The sequence below is a fragment of the Carcharhinus amblyrhynchos genome, chromosome 1 (genome assembly GCF_965287045.1).
Source record: "Carcharhinus amblyrhynchos chromosome 1, sCarAmb.v2.hapA, whole genome shotgun sequence".
In the NCBI taxonomy this organism is placed as follows: domain Eukaryota; kingdom Metazoa; phylum Chordata; class Chondrichthyes; order Carcharhiniformes; family Carcharhinidae; genus Carcharhinus; species Carcharhinus amblyrhynchos.
The window spans coordinates 6,377,638-6,397,637 of NC_137324.1; the positions used below are offsets into that span (position 1 = coordinate 6,377,638).

The following is a 20,000-nucleotide window of genomic DNA, read 5'->3' on the forward strand; positions in this document are numbered from 1 at the left end:
CTCTCTGTGTCTCTCCCTGTCTGTCTCTCCCTCTCTGTGTCTCTCTCTCTCTGTGTCTCTCCCTCTCTGTGTCTCTCTCTCTGTCTCTCTCTCTGTCTCTCTCTCTCTGTCTCTCTGTGTCTCTCCCTGTCTGTCTCTCCCTCTCTGTGTCTCTCTGTCTGTCTGTCTCTCTCTCTGTCTGTCTCTCTCTCTCTCTGTCTCTCCCTCTCTGTGTGTGTCTCTCTCTCTGTCTCTTTCCCTCTGTGTGTCTCTCTCTCTGTCTCTCTCTCTCTCTGTCTGTCTGTCTCTCTCCCTCTCTGTCTCTCCCTCTCTCTGTGTCTCTCCCTCTGTCTCTCTCTCTCCTTCTCCCTCTCTGTGTCTCTCTCTCTGTCTCTCCCTCTCCCTGTCTCTCCCTCTGTGTCTCCCTGTCTCTCTCTCTCTCTCTCTGTGTCTCTCCCTGTCTCTCTCTCTCTGTGTCTCTCCCTCTCTCTGTGTCTCTGTCTCTCTCTCTCTGTGTCTCTCCCTGTCTCTCTCTCTCTGTGTCTCTCCCTCTCTCTGTGTCTCTGTCTCTCTCTCTGTCTCTCTCTCTCTGTGTCTCTCCCTGTCTCTCTCTCTCTGTGTCTCTCCCTCCCTCTGTGTCTCTGTCTCTCTCTCTGTGTCTCTCTCTGTCTCTCTCTCTCTGTCCCCCTGTGTGAGGTGCTGGAACGTTTGAATGGTTTCACACCTCTGGGTGCCTGTGCTGCTGGGATTTGTGGGCAGTTGGTGAAATGAGGAGTTTTGATGAAGAGTTTGACCTTGTCGGAAGCTGGACACGATGGGATTGTCCGGTCTGTATCCATTGGTCACCTCGTTCCCGCTTAGCTCGATGAGTTGGTGGAGTCGGAGCTTCCTGCAGTAGATCGAAGCTGCCTCTGGTTCCAGGGCGATAAGCAACTGCTCCGGATACTCACGAGAGGCTAAGCCAGCCTGGACACGGATAGACAGAGCGTGAGAGAGAGAGAGAGAGAGGGAGAGAGGAGCAGAGGGAGAGCGACAAAGACAGTGGAGAAGGATGGAATGAGAGAGAGAGACATGCAGGGAGAGGGAGAGAGAGAGAGACGGTGAGGGAGAAAGGAACAGAGGGACAGAGGGAGACAGAGATAGTAGGTGGGGGAGAAAGAAAGGTTGAGACAGAAAGAAAGAGAAAAACAGGGAGTGGCAAACAGAGGGCAGAGAAAGAGAGAGAGAGGGCAGAGAGAAATGGAGAGAGAGAGAGAGAGGAAGAAAAACAGACAGAGGAAGAGATAGGGTGTGAGAGAGAGAGACAGGAACAGTGGGAGAGAGGTGAGACAGAAGAGAGAAAGACAGAGGAGGGAGAAAGGGAGATAGATGGAGAGGGATAGACAGTAGAGAGAGACAGACAGAAAGACAGTGGGAGAGAGAAGGAAGGAGACAGAAAGAGAGAGAGAAACAGATATTGAGTCTGATCACATTGCCGTTACTGTTACTATCCCACATGCATTATCTAGCAAATATCAATAATATACCCTGTCAGCTGGATTTCTATCATCCACCCCACTTTCATATGATCAAATCCACTCATAGCCAGAGACCTCTCAATGATCTCAATGAGAGATTCTCTCTCAACGATCTCTCTCTCTGTGGTATCACTGTATGCTAACTCTCTCTCTCTGTTCACCTCTCTGACCTCTTTGATTTCTCTCTGTTATTGCTGTCTGCCAACTCTCTCTATATTCAACCTCTGATTTCTCTCATAAGAACATAAGAACTAGGAGCAGGAATAGGCCATCTGGCCCCTCGAGCCTGCCCCGCCATTCAACAAGATCATGGCTGATCTTATTGTGGACTCAGCTCCACTTACCCACCCGCTCACCATAACCCCTAATTCCTTTACTGTTCAAAAATTTATCTATCCTTGCCTTAAAAACATTCAATGAGGTAGCCTCAACTGCTTCTCTGATTTCTCTCTCTGATTTCTCTGACTTCTCTCTCTGATTTCTGTCTCTGATTTCTTTGATTGCTCTGTCTGATTTCTCTCTCTGATTTCTCTGATATCTCTCTCTGATGTCTCGCTGATTTCTCTATTTGATTTCAATGATTTCTCTTTCTGATTTATTTGATATCCCTCCCCGATTCCTGTCTTTGATTTTTCTCTCTGATTTTTCTGTCTGAATTAAGCAGTGACTGTTGACGTGCTATCGTTCCTCACCAGATATGCAGCTTCCCTCATGAATTGTTTGGCTGGTTGTTTCCAGATTGCTGGTACGGTGATTACCCAGCGCACATCGTCAGTGTCCAGCGCGATCGAGAACTGGTCGTTCAGCTCCTGTTAACGCACAAATATAGACTGTTCCAGAGGAGGATACGGAAAGTAGCTCACACAGCACAGAGAACAAATGATTATTGGTGTAGGGTCAACTCATACATCCATATGTCAATCTCACACAACCACCCTGACCATATCGCTCACTCAGAGCTGAATAGATGGGTGTTGTCAGTTTGGAGATAACTCATTAGGGAAACCTTAGGGAGCAGTGGCCACAATATGATAGAATTTACCCTGCAGTTTGAAGGGGAGAAGCTGGAATCGGATGTAACGGTATTACAATTAAATAAAGGTAACTACAGAGACATGAGGGAGGAGCTGGGCAGAGTTGATTGGAAAGGGAACCGAGCAGGGAAGACAGTGGAAAAACAATGGCAGGAGTTTGAGAGTTATTCGGGACATACAACAGAAATTCATCCCGAGGAGGAGGAAACATGCTAAGGGGAGGACGAGGCATCCACGACTGATGAGGGAAGTCAAGGACAGCAATAAAAGCAAAAGAAAAAGCAGACAAAGTGGTGAGGGTTAGTGGGAAGCCAGAGGATTAGGAAGTCTTTAAAAGCGAGCAGAGGACAACTAAAAAACGCAATAAGGGGGGAGATGACGAAATATGAGTGTAAGCTATCCAGTAATATCAAAGAAGACAGGACGAGTTTGTTCCAATATATAAAAGGTAAGAGACAGGCAAAAATAGCCATTGGATCACTGGAAATCGAGGCTGGAGATGCAATAATAGGAAACAAAGCAATGGCAGAGGAACTGAATAGTTACTTTGCTTCAGTCTTCACAGTGGGAGACACCAGTGGGATGCCAGAGCTCCAGGAGAGTCAGGGAGCCCAGGGGAGAGTAGTGGTCATCACCAAGGAGAAGGTTCTGGAGAAACTGAGGGGTCTGAAGGTGGATAAATCACCTGGACCGGATGAACTACACCCCAGGGTTCTAAAAGAGAGAGCTGTGGAAATTGTGGAGGCATTGGTGGTGATCTTTCAGGAATCACTGGAGACAGGGAGGGTCCCAGAGAACTGGAAAGCAGCCAGTGTAACACTACTGTTTAAGAAGGGAGGGAGGCAGCAGATGGGAAATTATAGGCCAGTTAGCCTGACTTCAGTCATTGACAAGATTTCAGAGTCCATTATTAAAGATGAGATTGCAGAGTACTTGGAAGTGCATGATAAAGTAGAACTGAGTCAGCACGGCTTTGTCAAGAAGAGGTCATGTCTGAAAAATCTGTTAGAGTTCTTTGAGGAGGTAACAAGGAAGTTAGATAAAGGAGAACCAGTGGATGTGATTTATTTAGATTTCCAGAAATCCTTTGACAAGGTGCCGCACAGGAGACTGTTAAACAAGTTAAGAGTCCATGGTGTTAAGGGTACGATCCTGGCATGGATAGAGGATTGGCTGCCTGGCAGAGAGTGGGGATAAAGGGGTCTTTCTCAGGATGGCAGCCGGTGATTAGTAGTGTGCCTCAGGGGTCTGTGCTGGGATCACAACTTTTCACAATATATACTAACGATTAGGAGGAAGGAACTGAAGGCACTGTTGCTAAGTTTGCAGCTGATACAAAGATATGTAGAGGGACAGGTAGTAATGGTGGGCTGCAGAAGGACTTGTACGGGTTAGGAGAGTGGGCAAGGAAGTGGCAGATGGAATACAATGTGGAAAAGTGTGAGGTCCTGCACTTTGGAAGGAGGAATGGAGGCAGGGACTGTTTTCTAAATGGGAGAATGCTCAGGAAATCAGAAACAGAAAGGGACTTGGGAGTCATTGGTCAAGATTCTCTTCAGGTTAACGTGCAGGTTCAGTCGGAGTTAGGAAGGTAAATGCAGTGTTAGCATTCATGTCGAGAGGGCTAGAATACAAGAGCAGGATGTACTTCTGAGGCTGTATAAGGCACTGGTCAGACCCCATTTGGAATATTGTGAGCAGTTTTGGGTCCCATATCTGAGGAAGGATGTGCTGACCTTGGAAGGGGTCCAGAGAATGTTGACAAGAATGATCCCTGGAATGAAGAGCTTATCCTATGCGGAACAGTTGAGGACTCTGGGTCTGTACTTGTTGGAGTTTAGAAGGGTGAGGGGGAGATCTTATTGAAACTTACAGGATACTGTGAAGCCTGGAGAGAGCGGATGTGGAGAGGGTGTTTCCACTAGTACAAAAAACTAGAACCAGAGGGCACAACCTCAGGTTAAAGGGATGATCCGTTAAAACAGAGATGGGGAGGAATTTCTTCAGCCAGAGAGTGGGGAATCCGTGGAACTCTTTGCCACAGAAGGTTGTGGAGGTCATTGAGTGTCTTTACGACAGAGATAGGTAGGTTCTTGATTAATAAGGGGATCAGGGGTTATGGGGAAAAGGCAGGAGAATTGTGGCTCCAACAAGAGAAGGTTTATTAAACTAATAACATATCTATAGCGATGAAGGGTCTGACATGAACATACACGCAGGTCCACGCCTCTCCTGCCTGGCTCCAACTGAGAGTCCTCTACATCCCAGGACACGCACCCGCGCTCCCGATTGGCCAGGCTTCCCACATGGTCTCTCCATAGGGACCAGTCTGATCATGTGACCACCAAGGATCGCTCCTTAAAGGGGCCACGCTACCACAGCGGGATCCGGAGAATCCGAACACCCCCCAAGCTGGCAAGCGTCCCCAGCGGGGCCCTGGTGTGAAAGGGCAGGGTTCGGCCCACTGTAGCCTCCTAACTGACCTTTAAGGCGTGCTTCCGGAAGTATCTCAGTGCGTGGGCGAACACGTCGAGGGCTTTCACACTCTTCCCGTTCACAGCCTCCAGTTCCGTTTCCATGGTGAGGTCCTGGGGAAACGAGGCAACACATTTCAGCATTGTAGAAAGTTCCGGAACCAGGGATTGAGGCAGCGGAATGGCCCCTCGTATCCCGGCACGGCGGGGGGGGAGGGCGGAACTCCATTGCACCCTGATCCCAGGAACCTCCCCAGAGTGTGTGTGTTACTCCGAGAGGGAAAGGGATTCCTGAGGTTAGAGAGAACAGGCCATTCGGCCCAGCCAATCCATGCTAGTATTTACCCTCCACTCAAGCTACTTCCCATCTTTTATATCTAAACCAATCACCGTCCAACTCCCCCTCCGCTGTACCATTCACCTCCACCACCCCCTCCGGTAGTGAGGCCCACATTCTCACCACCAAGAACCCTCTTCCAATTCCCCTGTTGGGATTCTTGGTGACCATCAATAGTCCGGAATGTCGCTCTTCCCAACAAGTGGAAACATTCCATATCCACTCGGTCAAATCACCCATTGGCCTTAGATTTCCCAAAGTAATAATCCCAGCTCCTCCTGGACGGGAGAACCTTGTACGATGACAGAAACTGCTGGAAAATCTCAGCAGGTCTGACAGCGGTTATGGAGAGAGAAAACAGAGCCAACGTTTCGGGTCTGGATGACCCTTTGTCAGAGCTGATCGCCTGGTAGGTATAACCCTGTAGTTCAGGCACCCTCCAATAACTCAATGGAGGGGTAATTCTCCCACCCTGCTCGAGTAATGCATAGGAGAGGGTATTGAGAGGGTGCAGAGGAGATTTACAAGGATGTTGCCTGGACTGGGAGGCATGCCTTATGAAGTTAGGTTGAGGGAGCTGGGACTCTTTTCCCTGGAGAGACGAAGGTTGAGAGGCGACCTGATAGAAGTTTATAAAATGTTGAGAGGAATAGATAGGGTGGATTCTCAGAGGCTATTTCCCCGGGTTGAAATGGTCGCTACGAGAGGACACAGATTTAAGGTGCGGGGAGGGAAGTTCAGAAGTGATGTTAGGGGTAAGTTTTTCACTCAGAGGGTGGTGAGTGAATGGAATCGGCTGCCGTCAGTGGTGGTGGAGGCGAACTCGCTGGGGTCTTTTAAAAGACTTCTGGATGAGTATATGGGATCTAATGGGATTGGGGGTTATAGATAGGTCTGTAGGTTGGTAGGTGTTGATGTGATCGGCGCAACTCGTGGGCCGAAGGGCCTGTTTGTGCTGTAGTGTTCTATGTTCTATGTTCTAATGCAGGGGGCCAGGAAAGCATCAGCAGGGGGTCTGTAGCAGGAACCGCGTCTGGCTTCCGGGCAGACGTGAATCTCCCAGGCCGTGTTTTTCCACATGATCAGCCTGGCGCAGGAACAGGGGCGCGGGGCTGATTACACATCGAAATTCTCATTTCCATGTGTTCAATGGATCCGGGACGGTAGTCTCTGGGTCAGCCAGTGTCTACCTGCCCCCCTCCACCACCACCCCGCCCCCCCACCCCCCACCTCCAACCCCCTCCCAAGCTGGGAGAATGTTCCCACCAACGGGCACGATCAGGGGACAGAGGCCACCGAGTTCCCCCCTCAGGAGGTCAGGGGCAGGAGTTATCCCTTGGGCACTGTCAGCCTGGCACCCTGGCACTACCCACCAGGCACCTTGGCACTGCCCACCAGGCACCCTGGCACTGCCCACCAGGCACCTTGGCAGTGCCCACTGGTCACTGGAAGGTGGCAAGGAGGCGGGGGGGGGGGAGCCAGAGGGAGACAGGGCCTACTGTAGGGCAGAGCTGGTCTTTGGTGGTGTGGGGGTGGGGGCGGGCGGACATGCTGTGCATGATACACTGGGAATCAGTGGGAGATGGAAGGAGGAGGGCGATTGGGGCTGCACATTGGGAGGGTGGAGATCAGATCGGGTACACCGACAATGGGGGGGGGGGGAGTGTGGGTGGGGTTCAGGCTGTGCCCCTCACCAGGGTGAATCTCTCCGAGGCACTCTGTGACACACACTGTGACGGAGACTCATTCAGGTGAGTACGCCCAGAAAACGGGAGGAAAATTCTCCCTTTCTCCCACCCATCAGTTTCGTTTGGGGAGAATCGCCCCTGATATCTTTTTAACAATTTGGTAGATTGAATTTCAGACTCAACTCGACATTCACTCACTGGGCATCATTTTAATTCTGTCCCAGCGTAAAGAGTCACTGAGAGGTTGCTTTGCTATTCGAAATACTTCAGCACTTTCAATGATTCACATATGTGTCCTCGCAAATCCCTCAATCCTGTTTAAGTTCCTCATTTCCAAGAAATACCTGACTTACTCATCTTTCTGAGCAGAACATCGTACTTCACACTATCTGTGTTCAAATTCACTCAGCAATTACCCACATCAACTCAGAATTTCCACTCCCAGGACAGGTACAGCACGGGGTTAGATACAGAGTAAAGCTCCCTCTACACTGTCCCCCCATCAAACACTCCCAGGACAGGTACAGCACGGGGTTAGATACAGAGTAAAGCTCCCTCTACACTGTCCCCATCAAACACTCCCAGGACAGGTACAGCACGGGGTTAGATACAGAGTAAAGCTCCCTCTACACTGTCCCCCCATCAAACACTCCCAGGACAGGTACAGCACGGGGTTAGATACAGAGTAAAGCTCCCTCGACACAGTCCCCATCAAACACTCCCAGGACAGGTACAGCACGGAGTTAGATACAGAGTAAAGCCCCCTCTACACTGTCCCCCATCAAACACTCCCAGGACAGGTACAGCACAGGGTTAGATACAGAGTAAAGCTCCCTCTACACTCTCCCCATCAAACACTCCCAGGACAGGTACAGCACGGGGTTAGATACAGAGTAAAGCTCCCTCTACACTGTCCCCATCAAACACTCCCAGGACGGGTACAGCACGGGGTTAGATACAGAGTAAAGCTCCCTCTACACTGTCCCCCATCAAACACTCCCAGGACAGGTACAGCACGGGGTTAGGTACAGAGTAAAGCTCCCTCTACACTGTCTCCCATCAAACACTCCCAGGACAGGTACAGCACGGGGTTAGATACAGAGTAAAGCTCCCTCTACACTGTCTCCCATCAAATACCCCCAGGACAGGTACAGCACGGGGTTAGATACAGAGTAAAGCTCCCTCTACACTGTCTCCCATCAAACACTCCCAGGACAGGTACAGCACGGGGTTAGATACAGAGTAAAGCTCCCTCTACACTGTCCCCCCATCAAACACTCCCAGGACAGGTACAGCACGGGGTTAGGTACAGAGTAAAGCTCCCTCTACACTGTCCCCATCAAACATTCCCAGGACAGGTACAGCACAGAGTTAGATACAGAGTAAAGCTCCCTCTACACTGTCCCCCCATCAAACACTCCCAGGACAGGTACAGCACGGGGTTAGATACAGAGTAAAGCTCCCTCTACACTGTCCCCCATCAAACACTCCCAGGGCAGGTACAGCACGGGGTTAGATACAGAGTAAAGCTCCCTTTACACTGTCCCCATCAAACACTCCCAGGACAGGTACAGCACGGGGTTAGATACAGAGTAAAGCTCCCTCTACACTGTTCCCCCATCAAACACTCCCAGGACAGGTACAGCACGGGGTTAGATACAGAGTAAAGCTCCCTCTACACTGTCCCCATCAAACACTCCCAGGACAGGTACAGCACGGGGTTAGATACAGAGTAAAGCTCCCTCTACACTGTCCCCCATCAAACACTCCCAGGACAGGTACAGCACGGGGTTAGATACAGAGTAAAGCTCCCTCTACACTGTCCCCCATCAAACACTCCCAGGACAGGTACAGCACGGGGTTAGATACAGAGTAAAGCTCCCTCTACACTGTCCCCATCAAACACTCCCAGGACAGGTACAGCACGGGGTTAGATACAGAGTAAAGCTCCCTCTACACTGTCCCCCATCAAACACTCCCAGGACAGGTACAGCACGGGGTTAGATACAGAGTAAAGCTCCCTCTACACTGTCCCCCATCAAACACTCCCAGGATAGGTACAGCACGGGGTTAGATACAGAGTAAAGCTCCCTTTACACTGTCCCCCATCAAACACTCCCAGGACAGGTACAGCACGGGGTTAGATACAGAGTAAAGCTCCCTCTACACTGTCCCCATCAAACACTCCCAGGACAGGTACAGCACGGGGTTAGATACAGAGTAAAGCTCCCTCTACACTGTCCCCCATCAAACACTCCCAGGACAGGTACAGCACGGGGTTAGATACAGAGTAAAGCTCCCTCTACACTGTCCCCCATCAAACACTCCCAGGACAGGTACAGCACGGGGTTAGATACAGAGTAAAGCTCCCTCTACACTGTCCCCATCAAACACTCCCAGGACAGGTACAGCACGGGGTTAGATACAGAGTAAAGCTCCCTCTACACTGTCCCCCATCAAACACTCCCAGGACAGGTACAGCACGGGGTTAGATACAGAGTAAAGCTCCCTCTACACTGTCCCCCATCAAACACTCCCAGGATAGGTACAGCACGGGGTTAGATACAGAGTAAAGCTCCCTTTACACTGTCCCCCATCAAACACTCCCAGGACAGGTACAGCACGGGGTTAGATACAGAGTAAAGCTCCCTTTACACTGTGCCATCTAACACTCTGTTAAGTATGTGGGTACATTGTTCCTTTGTCCCTGTTGTAACTAGCTAGTTATTTTTGCTGCTTTCTCTGCCACATGCTCTGTGGTTTATACTCACACAGGTACTGTGAATCCTCATCTTAAACTTCTCAAAGTACAACCAATGCCTGGCTTCCTCGGGATCCAGGTCATGGTAGTGATCCCTGGCCGTGAATCCCAGGCTGTGGAAGCTGCCATCTGGGGTCAGGAGGAGGCTGGTGGGAGTTTTCTGATTGGCTACTCCGGGATCGCCACCTTCCCATCGCCTGGAAATAAATAAACAAGAGGCAATATGTTTCGGGATTGGCAATATTTAATCTGAACCAGATTCCTCCCTTCCCACTTACACAGATACTTACACAGATATTTATACACACACACACACACACACACACACATGCAAACACATTTACACACAGACATTTACACACACACACTTACACAGTCATTTAGACACACAGATATTTACACAGACATTTACACACACAGATATTTACACAGACATTTACACACACAGATATTTACACAGACATTTACACACACAGATATTTACACAGACATTTACACACACAGATATTTACACAGACATTTAAACACACAGATATTTACACAGACATTTACACACACAGATATTTACACACACAGACACACACATTTACACAGACATGTAAACACACATTTACACACAGACACTTATACACAGACATTTATACACAGTGCACTCACACACACACACACATTCACACACACACACATTCACACACACATTCACATACATTCACACACACACACACATTCACACACACATTCACATACATTCACACACACATTCACACACACACACATTCACACACACATTCACATACATTCACACACACATTCACACATTCACACACACATTCACACACACATTCACATACATTCACACACACATTCACACACACACACACATATACACACACACACATATACACACACACACATATACACACATATATACACACACAAAGTTAAAGTGATAGATAGAAAAGAACATAATGTAGACGGCAGGACAATATCACTGGACTGGTCACATGGGGAGGAAACTGGCAAACTGAATTGAATCCAGAAAAGTGTGAGGGTCGTGCATTTGGGGAGGTCAGACAGGGTCACGGATGACACAATAATTGGGAGGATACTGAGAGAAAGTGAGAGATTTCGGAGTGAATGTCTACAGTTAGCTGAAGGTAGGAGGACAGGTTAATAAGGTGGCAAGTGGAATCCTTTCATCTATTAGCCCATTTACTTTAGTTGCGAGGTCAGTGATGGGGGGATTTAAAGTGATTGATAGAAAGATGAGAGGGAAAGATATTTTCACCGGGAGGGTTGTGGAGGTGTGGAACTCACTAACTGTCAGGGTGGTGGATGCAGAATCCCTCATTGAAAAGCTGCCTGGATGGAACCTCAAGACTGGCACTCCCGCAGAGGGCGAGGGAGCAGCAATGTGGGACAAGGCCAGGTGGGCTGTTATTCAGCTAGCACAGATTCGATGGGCAGAGTGGCCTTTCTCTGAGTCTATGACGAAAGCCCTGATGTCGTGTTCCCCCTTTCAGTTACACTCAGGAGAGCAGCGACAGATATTGACAGGTACCTCATCATGTGGATGGTCTCGGGCTCCTGTACCAGACTGAACGCGTAGCCACTCGCGGTGGTACCAAAGTCAATGGCTACCACCACACTGAAAGGCCGGTAGCGCGGCGCGTTCCCGACTGATCTCTGTGAAAACAATTGGCAAAGCGTGAGAAAAGGCCATGGTTCATGGAGGAGGTGCCTTTACGCAGCGCCGGAATCCTGCAATTCCCTCCCTAACGGCACAGTGGGTCAACCCACGGCTCACGGACCGCAGCGATTCAGCGAGGCAGCTCACCCCCCACCTCCTCAAAGGGGCAACTAGGGATGGCCAATAAACGCTGGCCCATGAATCAATTGTTAAAAAAAGAGAGAACGCTAATCTCCGCAGTGCAGTCACTGCTGTAATAGACACAATTAAAGCACAGCAAGATCCCAGTGTGACAGTCACCACGCGATGTTGGTCGGTGGGTGGGGGGGGGCGGGGAATCATAGAATCCCTCCAGTGCAGAGGGAGGCCGTTCAGCCCATCGAGTCTGCACCAACCGCAATCCTACCCAGACCCTGTTCCCCGTATTTACCCCCTGCTAATCACCCAGTCAACCCCAAGCCGCACTCCTTCGGACCGTGGGAGGAAACCGGAGCACCCGGAGGAAACCCGCGCAGGCACGGGGAGAATGTGCAGACTCCGCACAGACCCAAGGCCGGGAATCTAACCGGGTCCCTGGCGCTGTGAGGCGGCGGTGCTAACCCACCGTGCCACCCATCAACACGGCATGGTGCCCAGGACACAGGGGAGAACCTTCCCTGCCCTTCTTCAAAGGGGTGTCGTGAGATTTGTTTTATAGCTGCCTGAGAGCGGGCATGCTGGGGGGGTGGGTGGGGGGGGGGCGGTGGGGTGGGGTGGGGCGGACACGATGGGTAACGCGCCCATCCAAAAGCAGCAGCACCTCTGACAGTGCGGCACGCCCTCGGGCAGGTCCTCCTGGATTGGGGGCGAAAGGATGAGGAATGGGACTGGAACTCAGGCCTGAGGGTCGGGAAGTCGGAGTGTGAGTGACGGGGCCACAGAGAAGTCACGTCACACACAGCGATACTGAACCCACAGACAGCCCCTGTACTTTATACACAGTGGGTGAAGGGGAAGACATCCCTCCCCCCTCCCACTCTCCCCTCCCCTTCCCCCTCCTTCCCCCCTACCCCCTCCCCACTCCCCCTCTCCCCCTCCCCACTTCCCCCTCCCCCTCTCCCCACTTCCCCCCCAATCCCCACTTCCCCCTCCCCTTCCCCTCCCCCTCCCTCTCCCCACTTCCCCCTCCCCTTCCCCCTCCCCCCTCCCCCTCCCCACTTCCCCCTCCCCCTCCCACTCCCCTCTCCCTCTCCCCACTTCCCCCCTCCCTTCCCTCCCCTTCCTCTCTCCCCCTACCCCTTACCCTCTCTTCCCTCCCCCTCGCCTCCTCCCCTCTCCCCTGCCCCCCCTTCCCCTCCCCACTCAACTTCCCCCCCCACTCCCCATCTCCCCTTCCCCCTCCCCCCCTACATTCTCCCCCCTCCCTTCCCCCTTCTCCATCCCTCTCCTCCCCCCCACTCCTCGTCCCCTCTCTCCCTCCCCCCCTCCTCCCCACTCCCCCTTCCCCCTCTCCCCCTCCTCCCTCCACTCACCTCTTCCCCCCCTCCCCATTAACCTTCCTCCTCCTCCCCCCTCCCCCTCCCCCTCCCCCTCCCCCCTCCCCCTCCCACCCCTCCGTCTGCTTGGTACTATCCGGTCTGTGTGTGCGTTGTGTAACATGGGAGTTTTGGGGGGGGTTGTGTGGGTGAATGCTGACTCTGTGGGGAACCCGTTCCACATTCTGGCTCCCATTACATTGAACAGGAGAACAGTTGCTCAGGACCTCGCTTTAACAGGGGGGGAGACGATAGCCGAGTGGTAACGTTAATCCAGGAGCTCAGTGAATAGCCTGGGGGCCTGGGTTCAAATCCCGCCACAGCAGATGGTGGAATTTGAATTCTGTAAGACAGTATCTGGAATTAACAATCTACTGATGACTGTGAAACCATTGTTAGAAAAACCCATCTGGTTCACTGATGTCCTTTAGGGAAGGAAATCTGGCCTCCATGTGACTGCAGAGGCACGGCAATGTGGTTGACTCTGAGATGGCCTGGAAAACCACTCAGTTAAAAGTTTATTTATTAGTCACAAGTAGACTGACATTAATTTATATTACACTGCAATGAAGTTACTGTGAAAATCCCCCAGTCGCCACACTCCAGTGCCTGTTCGGGTACACTGAGGGAGAACTTAGCACGGCCAATGTACCCTAACCAGCACGTCTCTCGGACTGTGGGAGGAAACTGGAGCACCCGGAGGAAACCCACGCAGAGACGGGGAGAATGTGCAGACTCCACACAGACAGTGACCCGGGAATCGAACCTGGGTCCCTGGCGCCGTGCTAACCACTGTGCCACTAGGGATGGACACTAAATGCTGGCCCAGCCATGTCCCACGATAGAATAAAACAAGGCTCAAACTTCCTCGATGATATTTTTGCGTCTTTATGCCCTGCCTCAGGGTAAGTGAGAGCAGTAACAGTAACAATTGCAGGCTGTTTCCCAGTCTGACAGATTGCCGTGTTACTCTGAGCTGAGTGAGTCTGGGATAGTGAGAGATGGGGGATATACCCACAGGGTCACGCACTGGCTCACTGCTGTGTTACATACCGGCGATACTGATGGAGTCAGGGGGGCAATGCTGTAACTCTCGGGGTTCTGCGGGGAGCTTGGGGCAGGAGGATGTCTCGAGGGCCGTTCACCTCCAGCATCTAAGGATCAAAACAAAGAAAAATCAGAGGCACAGAATCGGAGATTACCTTTTCTGCAGAGACACGAGGCCATTCAGCCCCTTTACCAGCTACACAGGAACAGGAGGAGGCCATTCAGCCCCTTTACCAGCTACACAGGAACAGGAGGAGGCCATTCAGCCCCTTTACCAGCTACACAGGAACAGGAGAAGGCCATTCAGCCCCTTTACCAGCTACACAGGAACAGGAGAAGGCCATTCAGCCCCTTTACCAGCTACACAGGAACAGGAGAAGGCCATTCAGCCCCTTTACCCAGCTACACAGGAACAGGAGAGGGCCACTCAGCCCCTTTACCAGCTACACAGGAACAGGTGAGGGCCATTCAGCCCCTTTACCAGCTACACAGGAACAGGTGAGGGCCATTCAGCCCCTTTACCAGCTACACAGGAACAGTAGAGGGCCATTCAGCCCCTTTACCAGCTGCACAGGAACAGGAGGAGGCCATTCAGCCCCTTGAGCCTATTCAATCAATTTATGGCTCTTTACCTGAGAACCTGCCTTGGTTCTATAAGCTTCCATCAGATTGTAGGAGGTTTGGAATTATTACAGACCTCCAGCTCCAGTTTATTTTTGGCCCAGGATTCTAGATTCCCACTCCGGCTGTGTGTGTGTGAGGATATAATTCCCGGTATCTACCCTGGGTGAAACAGAGCGCGCTGGATAAACTCAGCAGGGCTGGAGGCACCTGAGGGGAGAGAAAGCTTCAGGTTAAGCTTTATTAGTGTCACAAGTAGGCTTACATTAACGCCGCAATGAAGTTACTGTGAGACTCCCCCACACTCCGGCGCCTGTTCGGGGACACTGAGGGGGAATTTAACACGGCCAATTCACCTAACCAGCACGTCTTTTGGACTGAGTTGTGGGGGTGAGATTCTCTGGCCTCACACCCACGTGTTTCTCAGCAGGGGGGGGGTGTGGGGGGGGGGGGTGGGGAGGTGGGGGTGGGGGGGGGTTAGTCGAGGGGTGGGGGGGGGACGCTCTGTTCACTGGCAGTGGGATTCTCTGGTCCTGCCGATGTCAGTGGATTTTCCCATTGCTGTCACCCCAGGGGTGGGGGGAGGCGGAGGGGTGGGGGGGTGGGGGTGGGGGGGGGTTGGGGGTGGGGGGGGGGCTGCATTGCCAGCCAGACGGGAGAATCCGCCAGCGGGAATGGTCAGGGAATTTCGGCCAACATTCCAGCTCCGTGTGACCTTTCACCCCTGAGCAGACTGCCCGCTCCTGACACCCCCCCCTCCTCCCCCACCCCCACCATTCCCCCCTCCCCCGCCCACCCCAACCCTCCCGCACCCACCCCACCTCCACCCTCCCACCCACCCCCCCCCCCGCCACCCCCCCCCCCTCCCCACGGAGGAAGTAGTTGGCATACCCATGCTGATGGTGTGAGTTAGAGCAGCCCCACATAGAGTCTGAGGGCAGTCTGTGAATGTTTGTTATCTCTCCGTGTCTCCAGCTCGACGTCACTGAGTGACTGATTCCAGATTAGCTTCCTCCATCAGCGTCTGGAATTCTGTTCCTCTGACTCCTGGGAGAGCGTCTGACAGAGCAAGGCTCCGAACCACACAGCCCTCCGCCCGCCATTCAGCCCATCGGATCTGTGCTACGCAATCGGTCCCATTCCCCCCCCCTCTCTCCTCCTGTCTATTTCTCCACTTGTCAGTTTGATGCTGAGATTAATGACCCTGGTTATGTGTCTGGTTGGACAAAGTGTAATTATTTAATATTTCAGCCAATCTCCACCTGTAAATCCCAATTTTAAATCCTTAATCATTGAATCCATCGAATCCCTGCAGAACAGAAGGAAGCCATTCGGCTCTCCGAAAGAGCATCTAATACTGGCCCACCCCTATTTTGTGAGAGAGTGTGTGTGAGTGTGTGAGTGTGTATGTATAAGTGAGTGTGTGTGTATGAGTGTATGTGTGTGTGTGTAATTGAGTGTGTGTGAGTGTGTATGTATGAGTGGATGGGCGTGTGTATGTAATTGAGCGTGTGTGAGTGTGTATGTATGAGAGTGTGTAAGTGTGTGTGTGTGTAATTGAGTGTGTGTGTGTATGAGTGTGTGTGTGCGTAATTGAGTGTGTGTGTGTGTATGTATGAGCATGTGTGTGAGTGTGTATGTATGAGTGTGTGTAAGTGTGTGTGTGTGTAAGGGAGTGTGTGTGAGTGTGTGTGTATGACTGTGTGTGTATGTGTAATTGAGTGTGTGTGTGTAGGTATGAGCGTGTGTATAAGTGTGTGTGAGTGTGTATGTATGAGTGTGTGTAAGTGTGTGTGTGTGTAATTGAGTGTGTGTGAGTGTGTATGTATGAGTGTGTGTAAGTATATGTGTGTGTGTGTAAGGGAGTGTGTGTGTGAGTGTGTATGTATGAGTGTGTGTAAGTGTGTGTGTGTGCGTAAGGGAGTGTGTGTGTGAGTGTGTATGTGTAGGTATGAGCATGTGTATAAGTTGTGTGTGAGTGTGTATTATGAGTGTGTGTAAGTGTGTGTAAGGGAGTGTGTGTGTGAGTGGATGTATGAGTGTGTGTAAGTGTGTGTGTGTAAGGGAGTGTGTGTGTGAGTGTGTGTGTATGAGTGTGTGTAAGTGTGTGTATAAGTGTGTGTGTGTAAGGGAGTATGTGTGTGAGTGTGTGTGTATGAGTGTGTGTAAGTGTGTGCGTGTAAGGGAGTGTGTGTGTGAGTGTGTGTGTATGAGTGTGTGTAAGTGTGTGTGTGTGTAAGGGAGTGTGTGTGTGTGTGTGTGTATGAGTGTGTGTAAGTGAGTGTGTGTGTGAGTGTGTGTGTATGAGTGTGTGTAAGTGTGTGTGTCTGTAAGGGAGTGTGTGTGTGAGTGTGTGTGTATGAGTGTGTGTAAGTGTGTGTGTGTGTAAGGGAGTGTGTGTGTATGAGTGTGTGTAAGTGTGTGTGTGTGTAAGGGAGTGTGTGTGTGAGTGTGTGTGTATGAGTGTGTGTAAGTGTGTGTGTGTAAGGGAGTGTGTGTGTATGAGTGTGTGTAAAGTGTGTGTGTGTAAGGGAGTGTGTGAGTGTGTGTGTATGAGTGTGTGTAAGTGTGTGCATGTGTAAGGGAGTGTGTGTGTATGAGTGTGTGTAAGTGTGTGTGTCTGTAAGGGAGTGTGTGTGTGAGTGTGTGTGTATGAGTGTGTGTAAGTGTGTGTGTGTGTGTAAGGGAGTGTGTGTGTATGAGTGTGTGTAAGTGTGTGTGTGTGTAAGGGAGTGTGTGTGTGAGTGTGTGTGTATGAGTGTGTGTAAGTGTGTGTGTGTGTAAGGGAGTGTGTGTGTGAGTGTGTGTGTATGAGTGTGTGTAAGTGTGTGTGTGTGTAAGGGAGTGTGTGTGTATGAGTGTGTGTAAGTGTGTGTGTGTGTAAGGGAGTGTGTGTGTATGAGTGTGTGTAAGTGTGTGTGTGTGTAAGGGAGTGTGTGTGTATGAGTGTGTGTAAGTGTGTGTGTGTAAGGGAGTGTGTGTGTATGAGTGTGTGTAAGTGTGTGTGTGTGTAAGGGAGTGTGTGTGTGAGTGTGTGTGTATGAGTGTGTGTAAGTGTGTGTGTGTAAGGGAGTGTGTGTGTATGAGTGTGTGTAAGTGTGTGTGTGTGTAAGGGAGTGTGTGTGTATGAGTGTGTGTAAGTGTGTGCATGTGTAAGGGAGTGTGTGTGTATGAGTGTGTGTAAGTGTGTGTGTGTGTAAGGGAGTGTGTGTGTGAGTGTGTGTGTATGAGAGGTGTGTGTAAGTGTGTGTGTGTGTAAGGGAGTGTGTGTGTGAGTGTGTGTGTATGAGTGTGTGTAAGTGTGTGTGTGTGTAAGGGAGTGTGAGTGTATGAGTGTGTGTAAGTGTGTGTGTGTGTGTAAGGGAGTGTGTGTGTGTGAGTGTGTGTAAGTGTGTGTGTGTGTAAGGGAGTGTGAGTGTGTGTAAGTGTGTGTGTGTGTGTAAGGGAGTGTGTGTGTGAGTGTGTGTGTATAAGTGTGTGTGTGTGTGTAAGGGAGTGTGTGTGTGAGTGTGTGTGTATGAGTGTGTGTAAGTGTGTGTGTGTGTAAGGGAGTGTGTGTGTGAGTGTGTATGAGTGTGTGTATAAGTGTGTGTGAGTGTGTGTGTGTGTAAGGGAGTGTGTGTGTGTAAGGGAGTGTGTGAGTGTGTGTGTGGAGTGTGTGTAAGGGAGTGTGTGTGTGAGTGTGTGTAAGTGTGTGTGTGTAAGGGAGTGTGTGTATGAGTGTGTGTAAGTGTGTGTGTGTAAGGGAGTGTGTGAGTGTGTGAGTGTGTGTATGAGTGTGTGTATGAGTGTGTGTGAATATGTGTGCAGGGTGGGTTTAGTGACGGTGCAGTCACCCTCACTGTCCCAGGATAAGGATCCCTGATCCCTGAGCAGGCTGAGATTGTGGATCATTTTCAGATTGCTGCCTGTCTCCAGCACTTGGTGACGGGATGGGGAATGAAGGAAGGATCTGGCAGAGCTTCAAACAGAATCATATTGCTTTAAGCTGTTGAGGTTTGGGGTTCTGTCGCCAACTCCAATTACTGAATTACTGTCACCATCTAACCCTCAATGGAACCAAATTATACTCATCCTGTCTCCCTCTCCCTGTCTGCATCATTCTCACCATCCCTCTCTATCTGACACTTTCTGTGTCTCTACTAATCCATCTCTGCCTGTCTCCCTCCCTCCCTCTCTCCCCCCTCCCTCTCTCGCTCTCTCTCTCCCCACCCACCCCCCCCTCTCTCTCTTTCTCCTCCCTCCTTCTGTCTCCTGCCTTCTCTCTCTCCCCATTTTATTCTCTCTCTCTCTGGCCCCTGCGCCTCCTCTGGTTCCCTCCTCTCCTTGTGCATTGCACTCTTTCTCGCGTGTCCCTATCTCTCTCTCTCTCCCTCCGCTAATCCCTCACACCGTCTCTCCCTGCACCCTCACTCTCTCCCTTCCTCCCCTGTATCCCTCACAGTGTCTCTTGTGCACGCTGTCTTATTCACTCTCAGTATTTTGGGCATAGTATTTGCAATTCTCTCTCTGAATCAGAAGCAGGAACAGGCCATTCAGCCCCTCAGACCTGGTCCACCAATCGGTCTTATCTCACTTTCTTGTCTGTCTCCTCGTAACCCTTAACCCACAGACCACAATCAGTAAGGATAAACACCAACACCTCCTCCACAATCATCCTCAACACCGGTGCCCCACAGGGCTGTGTTCTCAGCCCCCTGCTATACTCCTTATAGTGGGGCAAAATGCCCCACTAACTTGATTTACTGATGACACCACCAAACAATGATGAGACAGAGCACAGGAATGAGATACAGAATCTGGTGCGGTAACAATAATCTCTCCCTCAATGTCAACAAAACAAAGGAGATTATCATTGACTTCAGGAAGTGTAAAGGAGAACATGCCCCTGTCTACATCACTGGGGACAAAGTAGAAAGGGTCGAGAGCTTCAAGTTTTTAGGTGTCCAGATCACCAACAACCTGTCCTGGTCCCCCCCATGCCGACACTATAGTTAAGAAAACCCCACCAACGCCTCTACTTTCTCAGAAGACTAAGGAAATTTGGCATGTCAGCTACGACTCTCACCAACTTTTACAGATGCTCCATAGAAAGCATTCTCTCTGGTTGTATCACAGCTCGGTCTGGGCTCCTGCTCTGCCCAAGACCGCAAGGAACTACAAAAGGGTTGTGAATGTAGCCCAATCCATCACTCAAACCAGCCTCCCAGCCATTGACTCGTCTACACTTCCCTTGGCAAAGCAGCCAGCGTAATTAAGGAGTGATAAGGGGAGGGGAAGGGGAGGGAGTGTAGTGTGGGGAGGGGGAGGGAGGGGAGGTGAGGAGAGGAGGGTTGAG

General features: G+C 50.9%; 1 protein-coding gene across 2 annotated transcripts in view; it reads right to left on the bottom strand.

The window, feature by feature from the left end:
- hspa12b (heat shock protein 12B) overlaps positions 1 to 11,464 on the bottom strand; it is a 42,039-nt gene extending 30,575 nt beyond the window's left edge. Inside the window, exons 1-5 of one of the 2 annotated variants that reach the window (XM_080196867.1) lie at positions 11,352 to 11,424; positions 9,801 to 9,987; positions 5,014 to 5,118; positions 2,189 to 2,305; positions 774 to 945 (exon numbers count right to left, since the gene is read on the bottom strand). In XM_080196867.1, the coding sequence (XP_080052993.1) occupies positions 774 to 945; positions 2,189 to 2,305; positions 5,014 to 5,118; positions 9,801 to 9,987; positions 11,352 to 11,359 (589 nt within the window). In that variant the 5' untranslated portion in view covers positions 11,360 to 11,424. Of the gene's footprint in view, positions 1 to 773; positions 946 to 2,188; positions 2,306 to 5,013; positions 5,119 to 9,800; positions 9,988 to 11,351 lie in introns of both variants that reach the window. The other variant, XM_080196868.1, reaches the window with a different exon arrangement.
- Between the last annotated feature and the right edge of the window lie 8,536 nt (positions 11,465 to 20,000).